Below are 19519 nucleotides of genomic sequence, written 5' to 3'. Positions count from 1 at the left end.
ATTATTTAGTTCCCAAATCCACATATTAAAATATATCTTAGCATTTCTGATGATATATTGAGCAGAGTATTGAGAGAAAGAAGCAAAGAAAATTAACCCTGTGCTCATATCAGTTTTTTCACATTGAGCGTTAACTCTGAATTACCTGTCATTACAACTACCTTGATAGACGTTTAATATCAAAGCTCTTTAAGAATTTAACATAATTTAAATTTTAGATATGTTTTTATGCATAGTATTGTATTATATAGATTGATTTCATAAATCCTGATTCATATAAGTGATATAGTCCATAGGGTTGTTTGATATGTTTTGTGCAAATGTATTCTAAAGAAACACATATTCTCAGTCATTTTTTCATTTAAAATGAGTATACTTCTGGGACACCTGGGTGGCTCAGCAATTGAGCATCTGCCTTTGGCTTGGGTCGTGATCCTGGTCCTGGGATGGAGTCCCACATTGGGTTCCCCACAGGGAGGCTGCTTCTCCCTCTGCCTATGTTTCTGCCTCTCTTTCTGTGTCTTTCATGAATAAAGAAAAGTTTCAAAAATTAAAATAAAATAAGTATACTTCAGGCATTTTCCTTTAACTTAAAATAGGTCTTATTGCCTATGATGATGCCCTTCTAAGCTTGGCACTGGGTACCCAGGGAAAGCAAAACAGACATTGTCCCTACTATAGATTAGTCCCGTGTGGCCCAGAGTTCATTCATTCTCATCTGTTTTTCATGGTTTATTGCACTGTTTACATGTGTACATAACTGTACCATTATTAAGTTAATATTTTTTAAAGTTCATTTTAACATAAATTTCTTTTCAAATGAAATCATCTTTACCACATGTGGGAAATTAATAATCTTGCCAAAACTAAGAGTTAACTGTAAGTAACTTGGAAAAATATTATCGTCCTCTGATCAGTTAAATGTTCTCTACCCTTATGGAGTGAAGTGATTCGCACAGTCTTCTATCCTCTTCCTCCACTGACACAGACTTACTGTCCATTATTATCAGTAGAAAGATTCCATTTGATATTAGATTGTGGGTTATATCTTGAAGTTAAATAGGACAGATAATCCTATCCCCTTTATGAAGGTCATCTACATGGATCATGCTTTGGGAAACTGCATAGTCATTCATCGACTTGAAAAACAAATGACTTGGTATTGTGACCTCATTCAAGTAGGCTGCTTGTCATATCTTTGGCTCAGAGGTAAGTGTGTAACTCCAGTCTTCTCAGAAGTATGTCACTTTGAAGATGTAAGTGATAATGTCCCAATTCTATATATAAAAGGAGTATGCACATCATTCACTAAGCATTTTAAGGTATCCATATCCTCAGTATTATACTTCACATTGTCTGTGCTCTACTTTAACCTACCTGCCTTGATCACTTTCATATATTCCAGGTGCTCTTATTTCAAGATCAGAATTATGGTCTTCACTATGAATACACTATCCCATCAGACCCTCTTCCAGAGAATCAGAGCTCCAAAGCACCTGAACCCCTTTTCATGTGGACGCACACAGGCTGGGAAGATTGTGATGTCACGTGTGGAGGAGGTGAGGGATTTTCCTGTATTTATCTTATCAAAATAGCAGTTATTTTCTGATTAGTCATTGAAAGTTAAGGCAGATTTGCAACCCCTCATCTGAAATTCCAAATTACATAAAGGATTGGAAACTCAAAGTTTTTTGTGCCATATTTAGTGCCTAAATGCCTGAACTCATGTGTGGCAAAATCTGATGTGAATTGAAGAAGGGTCATTTACAGTTAGTCGTTGCATTGCTTTGCATAAATATTAATGTATTCACTTACAGGGGCTACCCTAGAAACCATGCAAGTTGTTCTATCATATATATGTGCTTTTATATTTATTTTCTGTGTTTACTTTTTGATTTTTATATAATTGTGAAAGTGTTAATCCCAGAGTACATCTACCCACAAGAACTGTACACATGCAATAAATAGAAAGGTTCAATGAAAGAGCAGCATCAAACTTGCTTCTGTGCCATCTGCATACTTAGTTTGAATAGACAAAGCACCTGAAGAAAATAACTTAATACCCCCTCTTCCTTTATTTTGATTGTTCAAAAGTGTATGTCGCTATTTTCTATATAGATGTATCCTGAAATTTCACTCAAAGGTTTTATTTTTTCGTGTTAGAAGTTAGCAGGCCAAAAAAAAAAAAAAAAGCGAAATTGCCTCAGCATAAAATGTGAGATTAGCAAATCCTTAATCCTACTAATGAGATCCTTGAGTCCCAGAGATTAAACAGATTGTCAGTTACTCTCAGAACCAGTTAGGCCAAGGCGAGCTCTCAGGGCATGAGACTTCCATTTGTATCAATATATCAGCAGTATAGCATTTCAGTTGTGTCTTAAAAACTGAAGTTTGCACTTCAACAAATTTTCTACTGTTCTTTAATAATACCTTCTTCCTAAGGCTAAAAGGAAACATTATATTCAATCATACAAAAATAGTATATATATATTTAATAAATATATATGAGACATATGTGTACAATATAAACTAGTTTGTGCAGGAGAAGTGGATTATCAGTTTTGTTCTCTAGGCAAATAAACTATTGATACACATAGTCTCAATGTGCTGCAGCAAGCATAGGCAAAGGTACACAACTAGACTAGCATGAGAGTTTTGGGGGGAAAAGAAACAAAATCTGCAATATAAATAAGTCACATAGTATCAAATTGTTATGACTACTCTGGATAAAAATAGGGGTTGAGAGTTGAGCAGGGGTGGAGAATATAGCCATCTGAAAGGTCTCAATGAGGATATCATACTGATTTAAAAATATGCAGCGAGTATGCATGGGCACCACCTATGAGGGTTATCTAGTGGGAATGAGTTCCAGGCAAAAGCTCTGAGGCAGGAGTAGAACTGGCATGCTCAAGGAGTAGTAAGAAATGCTAGTATGGCATTCCTTTATTGAGTGATGTGAGACGCCATTGGAGGGTTTTAATAAAGAAGTGACTTATTCTGGTTTTATGTTTTTAAAAGTCATTTCTGTTTCTGAGTTGAAAGTAGAATAAAAGAAAAGAGTAGAAGGAAAGAGAAAAGTTAGGAAGTTACTACTGTAGTCCAAGGAAGAGATGATAGTAGTTTGACCACAATGGTAGTAGAAGAGGTAGGGGGACATGGTCAGGTTGTGTGTATTTTTGAAAGTAGAACTAATAGAATATGTTGGAAGACTAGATATGGAGTGTGAGAGAATGAAAGATCTCAGGGATTGACTATGGTGGTTTTGGCCAAGCAACTGGCAAGATGAAGTCACCATCAATTTACCTAGGAAAGCCTGTGCAATAGCAGGATTAGCAGAGTGTGATTTCCAACAGAAGTTTGAAATCCCTATTGGACATCTAAGTGTGATCAAGTATGATCTATAAGTCAGGTATTCGGGAAAGAAGATCAGAGTAGAGATAGAAAATATATGGATGATATTTTCAAACTCTGAGACTAAATCAAGTCACATTAGGAGGGAAAAGAGAGAGAGAAGCTACTAAAGAATTGAGCTTTGGGACACTGCACCATTTAGAGTTCAGAGAGAGAAGATACCAGCAAAGCAGATTAAAATGAGTGGCCACCACCACAGGAGAAGAAGCAGTCAGAAGAGAATGCCTTCCTGTAAAGCAAGTGAGGAAGTATTATAAGAAGGAGGGAATGATCAACTCTATCAAAAGCTAAAAGTCAAAAATAATGTGGACTGAAAATTGACTATTATTTAAATATATTTATTGTATTTTAAAATATATTTATTATATCTGAAAATATTTATTATATTTTATTATAGTTGAAACAGGTCAATGATGACCATGTCAAAAATAATTTTAATGAAGTCTTTAGCTCAGAAGACTAAATGGAGTCTGTTCAAAAGAAAATTGAGAGGAGGAGATTATACAGGACACACTTTGCTCCTGAAAATATAGAGTAATTACAGCAGAAGGATGTCAAGTTACTCTAGCAGTTTAAAAAAAGTATTATCAGCCATCCTTACCTCTATGACATTTTCAAAGGCCATGTTTCTCTTCAGCCCCCATTATTGCCAAGTGATGTGTGATCCTCTGCCCTCCTGTCCTCTCCTGCTAATGCTCCCATACACACTCAAATTCTATTTGTCTGTTCCACCCAATCTTTAGTGATGCTAGGGCCCATTTCACTTAGGGGGTTCTACTTCACATCCTCTATCCAAATAAAAAACAGGAACACAAATAGAAACAAACACAATGGAAGTGAAAATCTATATGGTTAAAATTTTCTTTTTAATATAACTCAGACAAGGAAGACTAGCCCCCATCCAATGGTGAGCTGTGAATGCATAAAGATAAAGTGACTTCCCAAAGGCCATATGCCCAGTGGGGGTAGAGGTCACATTAGAATCCAGGACTCCTAAATTCAAATCTTCTGTCCTCCTAACATCATTCTTTCTTCAGGAGCAGCTCAGAAGGTTTGATGTTATTTCTTTTCACAAAATAGAGCATGTCCCTTAGAGAACATATAGGGTTCTTTTGGATTCAGAGAGATGTTTTATTTAATATGTTCAATAGAATTTAGATATGTCCCTAATTTTGTTATTTTGTAACAAATGGGTTATTTTGTAAAATAGTCCTAATTAGACACAACCTTGATTTGATTTGCCCTTGAATAGACCTTCTCTCTCAAATCTGTTCCATTGCGTTTAATCAACAGTTTTCAATTATCTCTATATTAATAGGGTACATGTTCCTTTCAGTGCCAAAATATTTATGGGCTTTTGGATATTATTTTCCTTTGCAGTTCATAAATAAAGTGGATGGACAGGATTTCAAGAATCACATCATTTCTAACTTCGTGTTGTCCATTTTATAGCCAGATAAGCTTTGTAATCTTTCAGCATATTCATGAATTAAAGGACAGTTAGTTCAAAGCACAGAACATTGGAAACAGATTCACGCAAAATTTACCTTAAACAGCAAAGAGGAATAATATCATTATTTTACTTCACAGGACTATATTAAGCAAAAGCAAATAAAATATCACAGAGCAATATAAAATTTCAATGTTTGACATGTCATTTTTTTAGATTCTGTTGTAAGGCATTAGATTGCCAGCAATAAATGGGAAAAAGATATGTTTTAAAAGATACCTACTATCATGTAGCTAAATTTTTATTGTAATGATCTTTTACATCAGAATCTCAAACTGTTTTAGAATGAAACCCCAAATTAAAGTTAATTCACTCTGCATTTTATGTTTATTAATATCAGTTATTATAATATATAAAAGACATATATTTACAACTATTCTATCTAATATTTTATCCTGAAAGGAGGAATAGTTGTAAATATCAATTGGATGTTGATGATCTCAAGAAAATTTTTCCAACAGCATAACATATGTACACTTTTTGGCACCATCTTTTCAAATTCTGATGATAGTTCTAGAAATATTTGAAAGGATATATATAATTTTGTATTTTAGCATTGGAATTAGTCCTTTCACTTTCAAACAGCTTAAAATGTATTTGGGAAATAAATGTTTACTTTGCATTGGTGTTCTAAAACATCTAAAAGGTCTTTGAAGGGATGCTGTAAATTTATTTTGGCACCTGAGAATTATGGTTCACTGGATACAGTTCTTTTTGACATAAAAGTCCTGTTTTAAGTGATCTTAGTCTTCAGAGGCATCAGGCATGTATCATGGCATAGTATCTGAGAGATGTGTGTGGAAGTAGCATTCCATGTACTGCATACAATAACTGTATTACTCTAGAATTTATTTTGAGCTAGTGGGTGAATCAGTGATATAAAACCTAGAATAAGAACCCCAAAATTCAATAATTTCTTTTGAAATAAATAAACAAACATGCTTTTAGGAAATCTAAATAGATACAATTTGAAGGGGAAAAAATAGGCCAACATTCCACATTCTTCACGTTAGTCCAAACCCAACCGAAGATTCTCATTCTATTGGCCTTATATTGTGATATCCTTTAGATATGGCTTTCCTTGTGCATGAACAGCTTCTAAGGAATATCCAAGTCTTTGGTTTTAAATTGAGGAAACATCTCCAAATAGAATACTCCTATGTTTTTGCCAGTGCAGTTTGTTTCCATTTTTCCATTTTAAAGGCACATTGCAATCACCATAGTAAATGTTATTACCTAAAGAAAATGCACCAAACTATATTTCTTCTCTGCATTATTTCATTTCAATAGCATTTAATACAGTTTTAAATTCTATTTTCTTTAATAAGAACATTTTTATATTAATGTGAACTCTTTATGAATTTGAATTTTAATACCTACATAATTCATTAACTGAAATTGCCATAGATGACTATCTTCCATAGTTAGTCATTTGGTTTGCAAATGACTTTTCATCATTTTAGGAAATAGTCTTGAGATGAACCTCTTAGTACAGAAAGCACTTTGGCCCTGACTTATGTGCTTGTATTTCACTCATTGATCCTTTGACCAACATGGAACATGCATACACTAGTGCTGAGTGGTCCAATAATGAGTGCCTTCTGCTTTTAGAGGATTCACTGTTCGTTCAGTGGGGGTCAGCTAATAATAAAATTGCTGTACCAAGTGATATGGGAAGATGTAGGAAGTTTTCCAGGGATATGCATAGGTGCAAAGGCACTGAGGTTTGTGAGAATGTTTATTTCTAGGATGAAAAATATGAGGATCAAGGAGTGGGAGATAATTTGACCATTTTCTACCTTTTATAGAAAGAAGCTAGTGCATGAAGATCCCTGAATATTATGCTAGCAATCAAGTTAAATTTGTCTTGAAAGTTATGAGATCTCATTAAACTATTTATCTGCGTGGAAATAAGATCAGGTTAGATTACCTATTGTGTGTTGTAAACAATACAAAATAAAAATATTTTCATTAAAAAAGATGAAATGCTCATTTTAATATTAAGTCCAAGCCCTGAGGGAAATTTTTTATAGAAATGTCCAGAAATGGCTAAGAATTAAAAGGCATACACAGTTTTGGAAGTTGTTCAAGTTAAAAAATGTATGCCTAAAAAAAAAAAAAAAACCCTGCATTTTACATATTTTTAAGAAGTGCTCAGAGAAAAGCCCCCTTCCTCATTAAAATACATTTACTTTTGTTTCACTTACTTGCTGGCCATTGTTAGTTCAATAGAGAATAAATAAATAATTTGAGAGAAAATTATAAAGACGAATGAATATATGTGGTCTCTGATTTATAGAGGTTCACAGTCTTATTTAAAAGTTTGGAGCACCCAGTAATACAGAGAGGATTTCAGTTATGTGTATTGAAACACCGAACACACTCCCAAGAACGTGTTTCCACATTTAGGATGCCAGTTCTAGAAATGTGATCTATGTGGATAGAATATACTTTTATTAAAAATATCCATTTCATGGGGTTAAATACAGAGCATAGAAAAAACAGCTGCTTATATCTGAGACTGGAACAGAAGGCATCCGATCTAATATCTAGTCTTCGCTAAGTATCTTCAGAGAACAAAGAGTTGGTAAATAAAATTACTCTTTGTTTTCAGGTTTTGCCCAAGTTCGGTAATGAGGCCAATTGCATAATGGTTATATTCTTTTATTCCTAATTGTATTCAGAACATCAAAACTGATTTCCCCAGTAATGATTTAATGGGAATGACCCAGAGGTGAAGTTAATTGCCATAAAGCAAGTATACACTGTCAACAGCTTGCAGCTACTCATGATTCGGGCAGAAAGCCAGTGACTTCATCACTTTCTGCTTGTCCCTAGGTTCCACAGTACTGGATGCATTGTAAATACTGCTATTAGATGCTAGAATGGAAATTTCCTGTGTTGGCTGGAACATAAAAATATATAAAAGAAAAAACTCAAACAATAACATTTCCATATGGCTTTAAGATCTAGTTGTATTTTCATAGGCATGGTGTGCCTGTAGCGGAGCAATGGATTTCTTCCCCGCCCCGCCCCCATTCTGTTGTTTTTGTTCAATGAAATTTTTAAAACTGGGGCCAAGCTTATCCTATCTGCCAAAACATGTATGATGTGAGCTTCCTTGCCACAATGTGGATGGAAATGTCCCAATTCACAATCACGTGCCTCTCTGCTTTCTTAGAACACTCAGGTGATCCCTGAAATGATACAAGTACCTAGGTCTCTTTTGATATATCAACATTTCCACTTAAAAGATTTTTTTTGGGGGGGGGGGCACCTGGGTGCCTCAGTGGTTGAATGTCTGCCTTTGTTGTGATCCCGGGCCCCTGGGATTGAGTACCACATCAGGCTCCCTATGGGGAGCCTGCTTCTCCTCTGCCTACATCTCTGCCTCTGTGTGTCTCTCATGAATAAATAAATAAAATCTTAAAAAAGATTTTCAAGAGTTTTTCAAGAGCTTAATATTTTAGCTCTATGGTAGTATAACTAACATTATGGATTTTCTGAAGAAAGGAATAAATGCAGAATAATTAGCCCTGAGTTATTTACCTCATAACTACATATATGTTCAGGAAAAGTTTTCTGGATAATGTCTGTTAGTCATTTTTTTGTGTTGTAGTTGGCAGAAAGCCACCATTTAAATTAGTGTAGGCAATTACATCTATTCTGCAAAAAAAAAAAAAAAGTGTCTTATGAATTCAAAGGCTTTAAATTAGATTTTAAGCCTAACATTTATATTTAATGAAAGTAACATGTATGTTAATCCTGCTTTAAAGTAGGCATCCTCATAATGTAGAAGTTGTACTCAAATATTATATAGAATTTGCACAATGTCTGTTTAGTATGTGCATCAGGTTCTAACGAAGCACCTGGAATATAGGAAACCAGGAGGAAGTTCATCAAAACTCTTGTCCCAATTTCTTTACACTTAAGCAACTCCTACCTTGCGAGGCCAGTTGCCTCTGTGAAAGAATAAACATAAGCCATTTCGGCTTTTTTTGCAGTTTATTTGAAAATTGAGGTTGGTAGGTATTGAACCCTTCTTATGATTTGATCTAATGCCACACAGCCTCTCCCTTCTTGACCTACCAGGGGATAGCCAGAGAAGCCCCTGAGCATTTACCCCAGGCATGGAACATTACCTGTTCTCTACCAGTTCCCATCAGCTTGCCTGACTCTGTCAGGTGCACAGGACAGGCTTAAAGGACTTTCAGCAGAGGTGTTCATTCACGTAGGTAACTGGCCATAAAGTCCTTGGTTTGGGGACTGCAGTTCAGCCCACATTCTTTTTTTTTTTTTTTTTTTTTTAAGATTTTGTTTATTTATTCATGAGAGACACAGAGAGAGAGAGAAAGAGGCAGAGACACAGGCAGAAGGAGAAGTAGGCTCCATGCAGGGAGCCCGATGTGGGACTCAATCCCTGGTCTCCAGGATCAGGCCCTGGGCCAAAGGCGAGGCTAAACCGCTGAGCCACCCAGGCTGTCCCCAACCCACATTCTATTTATCAAGCTGGGAAAAGGCCTTTTACCTGTTTGGCACTCTGTTGTCTGTTTTGAGCTCCCATAGAACAAGTTGAATTGTTCAACTTGTTCAACCAGACCTGGAATTCTTCAGGTAGGAAACAATTGGCTAACATTGTACTGCCTATACCAGGAAATAAAACTGAAGATAAAACTAAATGATTTCAATAACATAATATGCAATAATCACAGATATAATTGTTAGTTAATACACACACACAGGGTGGGGGTGGGGCGAGAAGAGAGAAAGGTAGTCATTTTTTTGTATGCTACAAGTTGCCTTGGGACCATGCTCAGTGTTGTTGAGAGGGAAAGGAAGGAAAGATGTCTGCTGGGCCACCCTGCTGTCTCTCCCCATCCCCCATTCAGGTCAAAGCAAAAGATCCTCAAAAATTATTGAAAGCAGCCCTCTCTGCATTCCTTCTTTCCTTTTTTCTTGATGCCAGCCTTCCCCCCTCTGTTAATTAAATGACAGAGTGACCTCTCTACCACCAGGCCAGGCTGTCATATTTGGCATGATCATCAAGAATGCTATGAGCTTCCTAATTATCACTGCATGACTGTCATCAGACCCTAACTAAAGGCCTTGTATAGGGGCCCCGAAGACTTATGATTATTTTCTTAATCCTTTATGACCCATCTGGTTTAAAATTATTGGTTGATTTAATTACTTTATAATGTCATACAATACGTTAAATTAGATTATGAAATCTGATAAAGAAATTTAGACTTTTGTAGAGAAACGGAATTAGCATGTGTTTATTAGGCTCTTTAGGTGCAAGATGAGATAAAGAAAATGTTGTCAAGTAAGTGTACTTATAGGGCCCAGATAAAAATAAGTACACCATACAAGTGGTCATTTTTACCTCTAGTATCAGACTTTATCATATCAGAGAAAGTAGAAAAGCCATTTTTCTGAAATCTGGTAAAATATTAGGAGTCCCATGGCTTTTCTTAGAGAACATCATAATAAACAGGGAATAAACATAATAAACAGGGAACAGGATTTCTAGAATTCCTCATTGCTCTAGAATACCTTCATCAGAGATATTAAGAATAAAAGTCTGGGTCATATTGAAAACAAGTTTGTTTTCACTACATAGCACTGGTGTGATAAATGCATGCGATGATAAAATATGCCCATGTGTTTATGTGCTTTCATGAAGTCATACAAGTTTTTTGCAAAGTACAGCTTTCTACCACTTAATACTAAAAGATAGCGTAGTCCTTACCAACAATTCTTTAATTAATGTCTTGTCAACTTAGGCTACCACAATCCCTTGGGAATATAAAACTTGCCATTTAATTTCTTTTTTAAAAAAATATTTAGTTGTTTGTTTTAGAGAGAGAAAGTGTGCATACATGTGCCAGCTGGGGGAGGAACAGAGGGAGAGGAAGAGAGAAAATCTCCAGCAGACTCTGAGCTGAGCATGGAGCCTGACTAGGGGCTTGATCCCAGGACCCTGAGATAATGACCCTGAAATTAAGAGTCGGACGCTCAACCAACTGAGCCACCCCGGCACCCCGCCATTTAATTTCTAATGAGGAAAAAATTTACCATTTATCCTCCTTAAGCCTAGAGATGCATTTTTATGTAAATTATAAATAATATCTTCATTGATCTAACTTAAAATTCCTTTCAAAGTCTGAAACTTACAATGAGCCTATGTTCACCCCCTAGGTCCATTACTTAAAGGCCTGTCATTTTTCTGTGTATTTGTTTGCTCTTTTCAGGAGAAAGGAAGACAATAGTGTCTTGCACCAAAATCATGAACAAAAATATCAGCATTGTGGACAACAAGAAATGCAAATACTTAACCAAGCCTGAGCCGCAGATTCGAAAGTGCAATGAGCAACCATGCCAAACAAGGTAACTGTATTCCACCACTTGTTAACACTCTGGCCACTAAATTACAAGCTTGCTTGTATTTATTTATTTATTTATTTATTTAGAGAGAGAGAGAGAGAGAGGCAGAGACACAGGCAGAGGGAGAAGCAGACTCCATGCAGGGAGCCCAACGTGGGACTCAATCCCGGGTCTCCAGGATCACGCCCTGGGCCGAAGGTGGCGCTAAACCACTGAGCCGCCCGGGCTGCCCAAATTACAAGCTTTTAAGACATGCTCAAAATATTAACAAAATCCCGTTCTCCTAAAAATAATGCAAAAGAATATATACCAACATGTAGGGTTTTATTTTATTTTATTTTATTTTATTTTATTTTATTTTATTTTATTTTATTTTATTTTATTTATTTTATTTTATTTTATTTTATTTTATTTTATTTTATTTTATTTTATTTTATTTTATTTTATTTAACATGTAGGGTTTTAAACAAGCTGGAAAAAGTATTAAAGCAGCAAGGCTAGGATATTTCTCAACTTTAACTGTGTTCTCCACAGTGTGAATGTGGAGATATAGGAGAAGATGGAGGAGATGTAATTAAAATTATTTGGTAATCCGTTGATTGGTCCTTCAAAAATCTGGTTATGGGTTGAATTTCACTATTTTTTCTTGAGTTTTCTGATATGATGTGTTAGAAATTGCCAAGGATGATATAGACCAAAGCCGGACTGGCCAGGACTCAGCCCCTCACAAGACACCAGGGCCAGTATGATCGTCCTGGTTCCCAGGCTACATCCTCACGCCCTCTCCCAGAACTCCCAATCTGACTGCCCAATTCCTGACCTCTGATTGCTGGATTCCTGTGCTGGGGGGTCCTGGTTTGCTGTTTTGGTCACCTGTGACTTCAGTGAGTATGAGGCAACAAAGTAGGAGAGAAACCCTTGAATAGGAAATGAGAGAGCGATGCTGAGCAGATGAAAGTGGTGTAGAAAGAAGACCATGCCTTAGTAGCCCACAGGGATGAAGAACCCAAGTATAATTTTGGGGTGAGCTAGCAGCAAGGCTGTGTAGAGTGGTTCCCATCAGAGGGTTCCTTGAAAATCCATGTGCTTTCTTATAAAAATTAATGAGCTTGAGTGTGACTGAACCCCATGTCAGAGGTCCTAAAAGCCTTCAGAGATAGAATGGTAAAAAAAAAAAAAAAAGAGTATGAGGCTGCATTGATTTCTCTGGAATACAGAGACAGGGACATCTGTTCTGTCCTGACACTCAGAGATCTCTTGCGGCTCCATGAATGAAGTGCAGTTAGTTGTGATTTCCTAGGGAGCCACACAGAGAATGGAATCCTGCACAGAGTCACAGTGAGCTCATGTGCCCTTCAACTCAGATATGCAAAGGACTTGTAGCTTCGTAGTGGTCTATAACTAATATAATATTCTTCATGGCCCACCAAGCACAGTGAGTATGGAGGGAGGAGGTTAAAGAGGAAGGGGGAACAGAGTGGCCAATTAACTCTATTTAAACTTTTCTGTCTTAATCTCTTTGGGAATTTGTGCATCCAGGCTCGTGTTCCATTCTTCTGGTTTCCCTGCTCCCCTGGCCTTCCCCACCTCTAATGCAACCCTGATCCTGCATTTCCTCTGTTTTTGGCTTACTGCAAAACTTGCTTATTAAGCCCTTCAGATCTGGCTCAGGCTATGTGAATGAGAGCTTAAAAGAATTTGGAAAATCCTTCCTTCCTTAACAATGCTGAAATTTCAAGGCTTGCTTTGCTGTAGATGGGGTGTATACAAGGTGACAAAAGCTAATTATCAACTTTTCCTTTCTTTCTTTTTTTTTTCAACTTTTCCTTTCCTCTGCATTCCTGCTCCAATATTCTTGTTCTTTCCCAATCCCCAGGGAAAATTATGCTTCTAAGGAATAGGACAGAAGAATGATATGTAAAAGAATGTACAAAAGATAAAAACACATTAATATGCATTCAGTAATGTTATGCCCACTCCACCTACCTCACTCTCTGCTTTTCAGGGTAATTTTATAAGTAGATGAACTAATTAGGCTTTTTTATGATGCAATGTAGTAATCAACAGGAAAAGTGACCTAGGGTATTATTGTTAACCTGCGGTCAGCTCTTTAACTTCTTTCCATTCAGTGCTGGACAGATATAAGAGCAGAGTTTTTGGCCTTTGCTCTGTCAGCTAAAGAACCTGGGTCGTTTTTGTTATTACCATTCCTAAGAATTATCTTTTTCTTTATCGCTTTTAATAGATATTAAAATGCTAACTTATCTTGTGTTAAATTATTTGCTAAAATATTTCAAAACACCATTTGTCTCATGTGCTATATAATTTTTCCATCTGGAGAGAAGAACATTGGCTTTTTCTGATCTATCAGGAATCTTGAATGAGTTGGATTTGAGGACTAGAGCATACTTGTCACTTTCTAACTTGGTCTGTGAAGGATCAGAATGTGGAGTACACACCATTTATTGTTCATTCATTGACCTCAGCTATCTCAGAGGAAAATGCCTTGCTAATTGCTTAGTAAAATGAATACTTTAGAAGGTCACTACATCCCTGAGTGAGAAATTTTTGCAGCTGGACACTGGATGCCTTTTTTATTAGAGATTATTCCTTCCCTTGGGAAAGGAGTCAATATGTTGCAAACCACCAAGAAGCAGTGGCAGTCAGGTTAACCAAAATATCGAAAAGTAAGAAATGGACATGAGTGGTTATTGAAGGTCATGATAAGAAAACTTTCTATGACTTACTGGCATGGCATAGCATAACCTTTAGTTTTTCTTGCCTCTTCTTTTTTCCCACCCTGGTAAGAAACATTCCAATTTACATTTACATTTACTTAAAAAGTCACTAAATAGACTGATGGAACCCTATGTGCCAAGTATAAAATATATCAGTGCACTAGTAAATAGCTTTGGAAGAAGAAATCTTAAAGATAAGGAAATGGGATAATTCCAAATTAGATTGATTCTAAAATACGAAGTGTCTTATTATAATACGTTTTACATTCTAAATCTTATTTCTGAGAGGCTTTCATAAGGAATGGAAAAAGTAACTTTTGGGGCACCTGGATGGTTCAGTGCATTAAGCATCACACTCTTAGTTACATTCAAGTCATGATCTCAGGATCGCAAGACGGATCCCTGTATCGGGCTCCATGCTCAGCTCCACCTCTGCTTGGGACTCTCTCCATCTCCACCCTGCCCCATCACCTCCTCCCCTCTGCTCTCTCTCAAATAAATAAATGAAATTTTTTTATTTGTTATTCTAATAAAAAATATTAGAGACACATTAATATTTTTTAGATTTTGTTATTCTAATAAAAATATTAGATTTTATTTGTTATTCTAATAAAAAAGTATCTGTCTGTAGACAGAGACATAGGCAAAGAGAGACGCAGACTCCCTATGGGAAGCCTGATGCTGGACTCCATCCCAGGACCCCAGGATCCCAACCTGAGCTGAAGGCAGATGCTCAACTACTAAGCCACCCAGGTGTCCCATAAATAAAATATTTTTTAAAAAAAGAAAAAGTAACTCTTATCATTATACTAAGGGTCTCTAAAATGTATTTTATTTAAAAAATAAGAGATTCCATGAAATTGCACATACTTTTCCTTTCAGTAGTGTGTTCTAGGTTCCATAATTGGAGGGAAAATTATATACATGAGTTTACATTGTACTTATAATGTGGTACGCATGGTACACATTTTATGTAGAAAGATGAATCAGAAACTAAATAAATCTGGAAGATAATACTTTAGGAAAAATCCACTAGGGGACTCCCAAGCAAAATGATATATCTGCATCATACTTGATAGACCAGCAGACAAGAACTCTGTTAGAGGCAATACTAGGATGCAAATATTATTATAATTTTTTTTCCTTTTCAGAAATAGAAGCATAGAATCATTTAGAATTAAACCATTGTACAGATGAGAAAACTAGATTGCATGAGTTGTGACTTTTCAAACTTTGGATCATTGCCAGAAGCATTTGGGCTTAAGTAAATGTAGAAGAATTTATGCTATTTCTGTAAAACATAGATACAATTCCCAATATGAGAAATGTTTAATGACAAGCTGTTGTGTACATCCTGTTATAGAGGCAAAGAAGAATAAGACATGATCTCTTCCTTTAAAGAGTTTAGATACTAATCAGGAAAAGAAGGGTGGATTTTGTAGAGAGGATGAGAACTCCCCCACTTTCCGAGGTAATTTCTAATAAATGCTGTGTGAGTGCCACAAGCCAGATGCCAGAGGGCAAAGGGACCACAATTATTATAGGTTGGATGGAGAAGCCCTGTTAGGAGGAAAGGACTTGGAGCTGGCTGTCAAGGTTCCAGGCAGTGGGTGCTCCATAAACAGGTACCATGTGGTAAAATAGTGTTTGAGGAGCAAGCTGAGCATATGGTTTCTTTTCCAAACAAATGAGAGATGAAGCTAGAGAAATAAGTATAAATTACTTATAAATATACTGTAATATGTAAAGTATATGCTATATACTGAGTCCCTATAATGATAAACACTTTTACACATGACAAAATAGAAACTTAACTAAAGCTATTAGTATTGTTTCAAGAATGTGCACAGCTAGCAAGGAACCCAAAGTTAAGCTCAGGGCTTTGGACTGCCCTGCACTGTGCCGAAATAGGATTGTGCAGGTAGTTTGGGGTGGATTTAGTTCCCCCTATGTGGTTGACCTAATAGTGGGAAATGCAGAGGGGCTTTTACTGACACGATTCATACAAATTTCATGAATCACTTTTCTGGTATAGGCCTCGGTTCTTCCTGAAATAAATTTGGGGAGGTATTTAAATTAGTGGTCCTTAGGGTATATCCCAACTCAACAGAAATGGAAGTGCCATAGAGATGTATCACTGCCCTGATGATTGGGAAAAGGATGTCCATCTAGGTATTAAAATGCATATGTATTGGCAGAATCACTTAATCAGTGAATTCCAAGAAGAATATTTGGAGTTTTTGGGGATCTCTGAAATGAAGTCATTTTATGTTTATGCTCCTGAGCCTGTACCCCAGTGTCTGTAATTATGTGTCAACTACATAGAGGCTAGGCTAGCCTAAAGATGCACACATAGCTGTATCGGAGGATATGGCCCAGACACGAAAACTCGTCGCAGGTCATAGGCATAATGTACCAAACTATGGCTTCCTCTGGGTAAGAGGGTATTCTCATGACAGGGTTCTCTGCCACTGCTCATATCTGCATTTGTCATGTGGTGAAGTGATCTAGAGTCTCATTTCAATTTCTGACTCTCCAACCCTGTGACCCTTGGTAAGTTGCTAAATCTCTCCTTGCCTTGGTTTCCCTCTCTGTAAAAGTCCAAAATAGTTGTAGTACCTTAACACATGGAGTCATTGTGAAGACTTAAAACACAAAGAGCAGGAATAACTCAGTATGTTAGCAATTGTATACTTATTAGGTATCTCAGTGCGGCCAGTATGATAAGCAGCAACAGGCAAAGCATATAATATGGCATGGATGGAATCGAATTCTTGGAAGTTCTAGTAGGAACAAGGCCTTGAGATTAGAAATACAGAGAATCCGACATTATAGAAAACACAGGTGTTTTAGACAAAACTATAAAGTAGTAAAAAAAGAAAAAAACAAAAAATAAGAGTCACTGTGCAACAATTCTAACTCCAGACAGGTCAAAATACACCATGGGTGGATATCTTTTACCTTGTTTCAATGGTTCTTTCTTTCCTTTTAGATGGATGATGACAGAATGGACGCCCTGTTCACGAACTTGTGGAAAAGGAATGCAGAGCAGACAAGTGGCCTGTACCCAACAACTGAGCAACGGAACTCTGATCAGAGCTCGGGAGAGGGACTGCACCGGGCCTAAGCCTGCGTCTGCCCAGCGCTGCGAGGGCCAGGACTGCATGACTGTGTGGGAGGCAGGAGTGTGGTCTGAGGTGCGGTGTGCGCCCCTGTCCCTTCCTGTTCCCGTACTCTCCTCCAGCTTAGCTCATGTGAGGTCATATGCTGTCGCAGTCAACATCTCTGTGCACAGCAGTTTCAATACCATCTATTGATTTTTCTGATGATAAGAGGAATATACTCATTGTATATAATTTTGCAAATATGACTTCAGCCATTGTCACATAATCAAGAACACATTATATGTACATTTTATTAGAATGCTGGCTTATTCAGGTATATACCATGTATAGAATCTTTAGTGGGCAGAAACGTTGATACACATTTGATTCATTGTTTATCCCTGAACATTTAAGAGAAAGAAGAAAGACCATGAACATTTAACAATCATATCCTGTAGGCAGGGTCTCTGTTTTAATTTCATATTTAATATATTGCTTATATTTAATCACCAATTCAAGAAGGCTAATAGTTTCACCATTTCATAATAGAGCTCAGAGAAGTTAAATAGTTCACCCTAGAATCTTATCTAAGTGTGGTATCTGGGATTTGAACACAGCGCTGTCACACTCACTGCACCACACACCCATTAGCATGTGGTGTGCAGCATATAGGTGTGTTCCATGCCCAACCATATGCTTTATTTTTCTGTTACCATGATATGTATCTGTGCATAATAATAAACACCAGTCATTACTTATATCTTCTAGCTTCTCTGAAGCATTTTAGGGAAGTGGCTGCATGCACACATACACAAACACACTCACATACCCACACACAGGTGCAGTCATGTGCAAGCACACATCCAGTCCAAAATCATTCATATGCCTAATCTCAGAATACTAGATTCTAACACTAGATTGTGTTAGATTGTGTATAAAACTGACAAATGGAAAATGCTAGGTTACAATGAGTAGCCAATCTTTTGAAAATGAGGATATAGTAGCTTAGATAATGAGGTTTGGGAATATTCTTCAATTAACCCAATCTCCCCCCTCCACAAAGTACATTAGCAAATAACACAACTTTCTGTTGGCTTCCTTTTCTGAGCTATACCTTGCTGTTTAACAGATTCTTCTTCATTGGCAATGTATACTTTTGAGAGTGAATATAGTATCTGATTTTACATCAGAATCAGTGTGATCTGAAGAGAAGATTCACATGAGCAAAGGAAAATAGCCAACCTCCAGCCAAACCATAACATTTTTGCAAACTCTTTAGGAAGAAATAGATCAGAAATATTCTATACAGATTTTTGGCACCAGCTGAAAGCAAATAATATGTCTCGGTGCAGTCTACCAATTAAAGAATATCTCTCACTTTGATTTAATTTAAAAATTGATCTTATGGATCAGGGTGAGTTCCAATTGCAAAAAAATAAAAATATAAATATTAAAATGCCAAGTCACACATGTAGTCCACTTTAAAGCTCAACATATTCAAACATAAGCCATAAATTATGAGATAATCATTCATTTGTGCAAACTTTATATTTAAAATATCATTAGTTCCATGCTTAGGTTTTCAAGAACACAACTGTTGGAGTCCTCCTGGTTATTCATATACTACATCATTGTTAAATGTACACCTGCAACTCTTGCTTTGGACCTTTATCAGACAATTATTCATTGAATTTTTTAACTTTTGCCATACCTTTCATCTTTTCCTTTCTCTCTCCTCTCCCTTCTCCTGCCCAATGCCATTTTGATCTCTGTGTCCAGATAGTCAGTGATGTGTACCTTTGTAAAACTGAGAAGCTTTACACATAATCCATAACAAGGAGCACAAATGAAAATGAGGTACTAATTTGCATCTAGAAAAGACTGGTGAAATATACATATGTGCTTTATGTGTTATGTCACCATCTTAAATCATTTAGATTGATGATTTCCAGGGGTATATAATTATGCAATGAAATATTTTATTTTTGCTAAGATTTTCTCTGTGTTCCCTTTAAGAAAAGTCTATGAGAATTGATTCTCTTAAAAAATTTCATTTTTCACAAGTATTTCTTAGGGCTAAAACAGACTAAATCTTAGCCAAAGTAAATTTTTCAATTTTCATATGTAACTATGTATAACTATGTGATGCCAATCAAGTTTAATATTTTACATTTTGATCATTGTATATTATTTGTCTTTCATCACCAATCCTATTATAATGCTCCTGTGTTCCTGAAACTCATTTAGCTCCAAACTGGGCCCCAAGCTTCATCTGGCTCCTGGTACTGGGGTGAAGCCAGGTGTTTTTCTTCTCTTTCTTCTTTCACCAGATCTTTATGTGAGTGATAGGCTTAGGAGAGTTGATTAGA

General features: G+C 36.5%; 1 protein-coding gene across 2 annotated transcripts in view; it reads left to right on the top strand.

Moving 5' to 3' along the window:
- Positions 1–19519, top strand: part of ADAMTS19 (ADAM metallopeptidase with thrombospondin type 1 motif 19) — a 229458-nt gene that overhangs the window by 188135 nt on the left and 21804 nt on the right. For both annotated transcript variants that reach the window (XM_041764550.1, XM_041764551.1), the window contains 3 exons: positions 1406–1559; positions 11176–11311; positions 17039–17243. In XM_041764550.1, coding sequence (XP_041620484.1) covers positions 1406–1559; positions 11176–11311; positions 17039–17243 — 495 coding nt within the window. The remainder of the gene's footprint in view (positions 1–1405; positions 1560–11175; positions 11312–17038; positions 17244–19519) is intronic.

This window comes from Vulpes lagopus, chromosome 7 (genome assembly GCF_018345385.1).
Source record: "Vulpes lagopus strain Blue_001 chromosome 7, ASM1834538v1, whole genome shotgun sequence".
NCBI lineage: Eukaryota > Metazoa > Chordata > Mammalia > Carnivora > Canidae > Vulpes > Vulpes lagopus.
The sequence above is the reverse complement of the archived record's forward strand: the minus strand, read 5'-3'. Positions and strand labels throughout refer to the sequence as shown.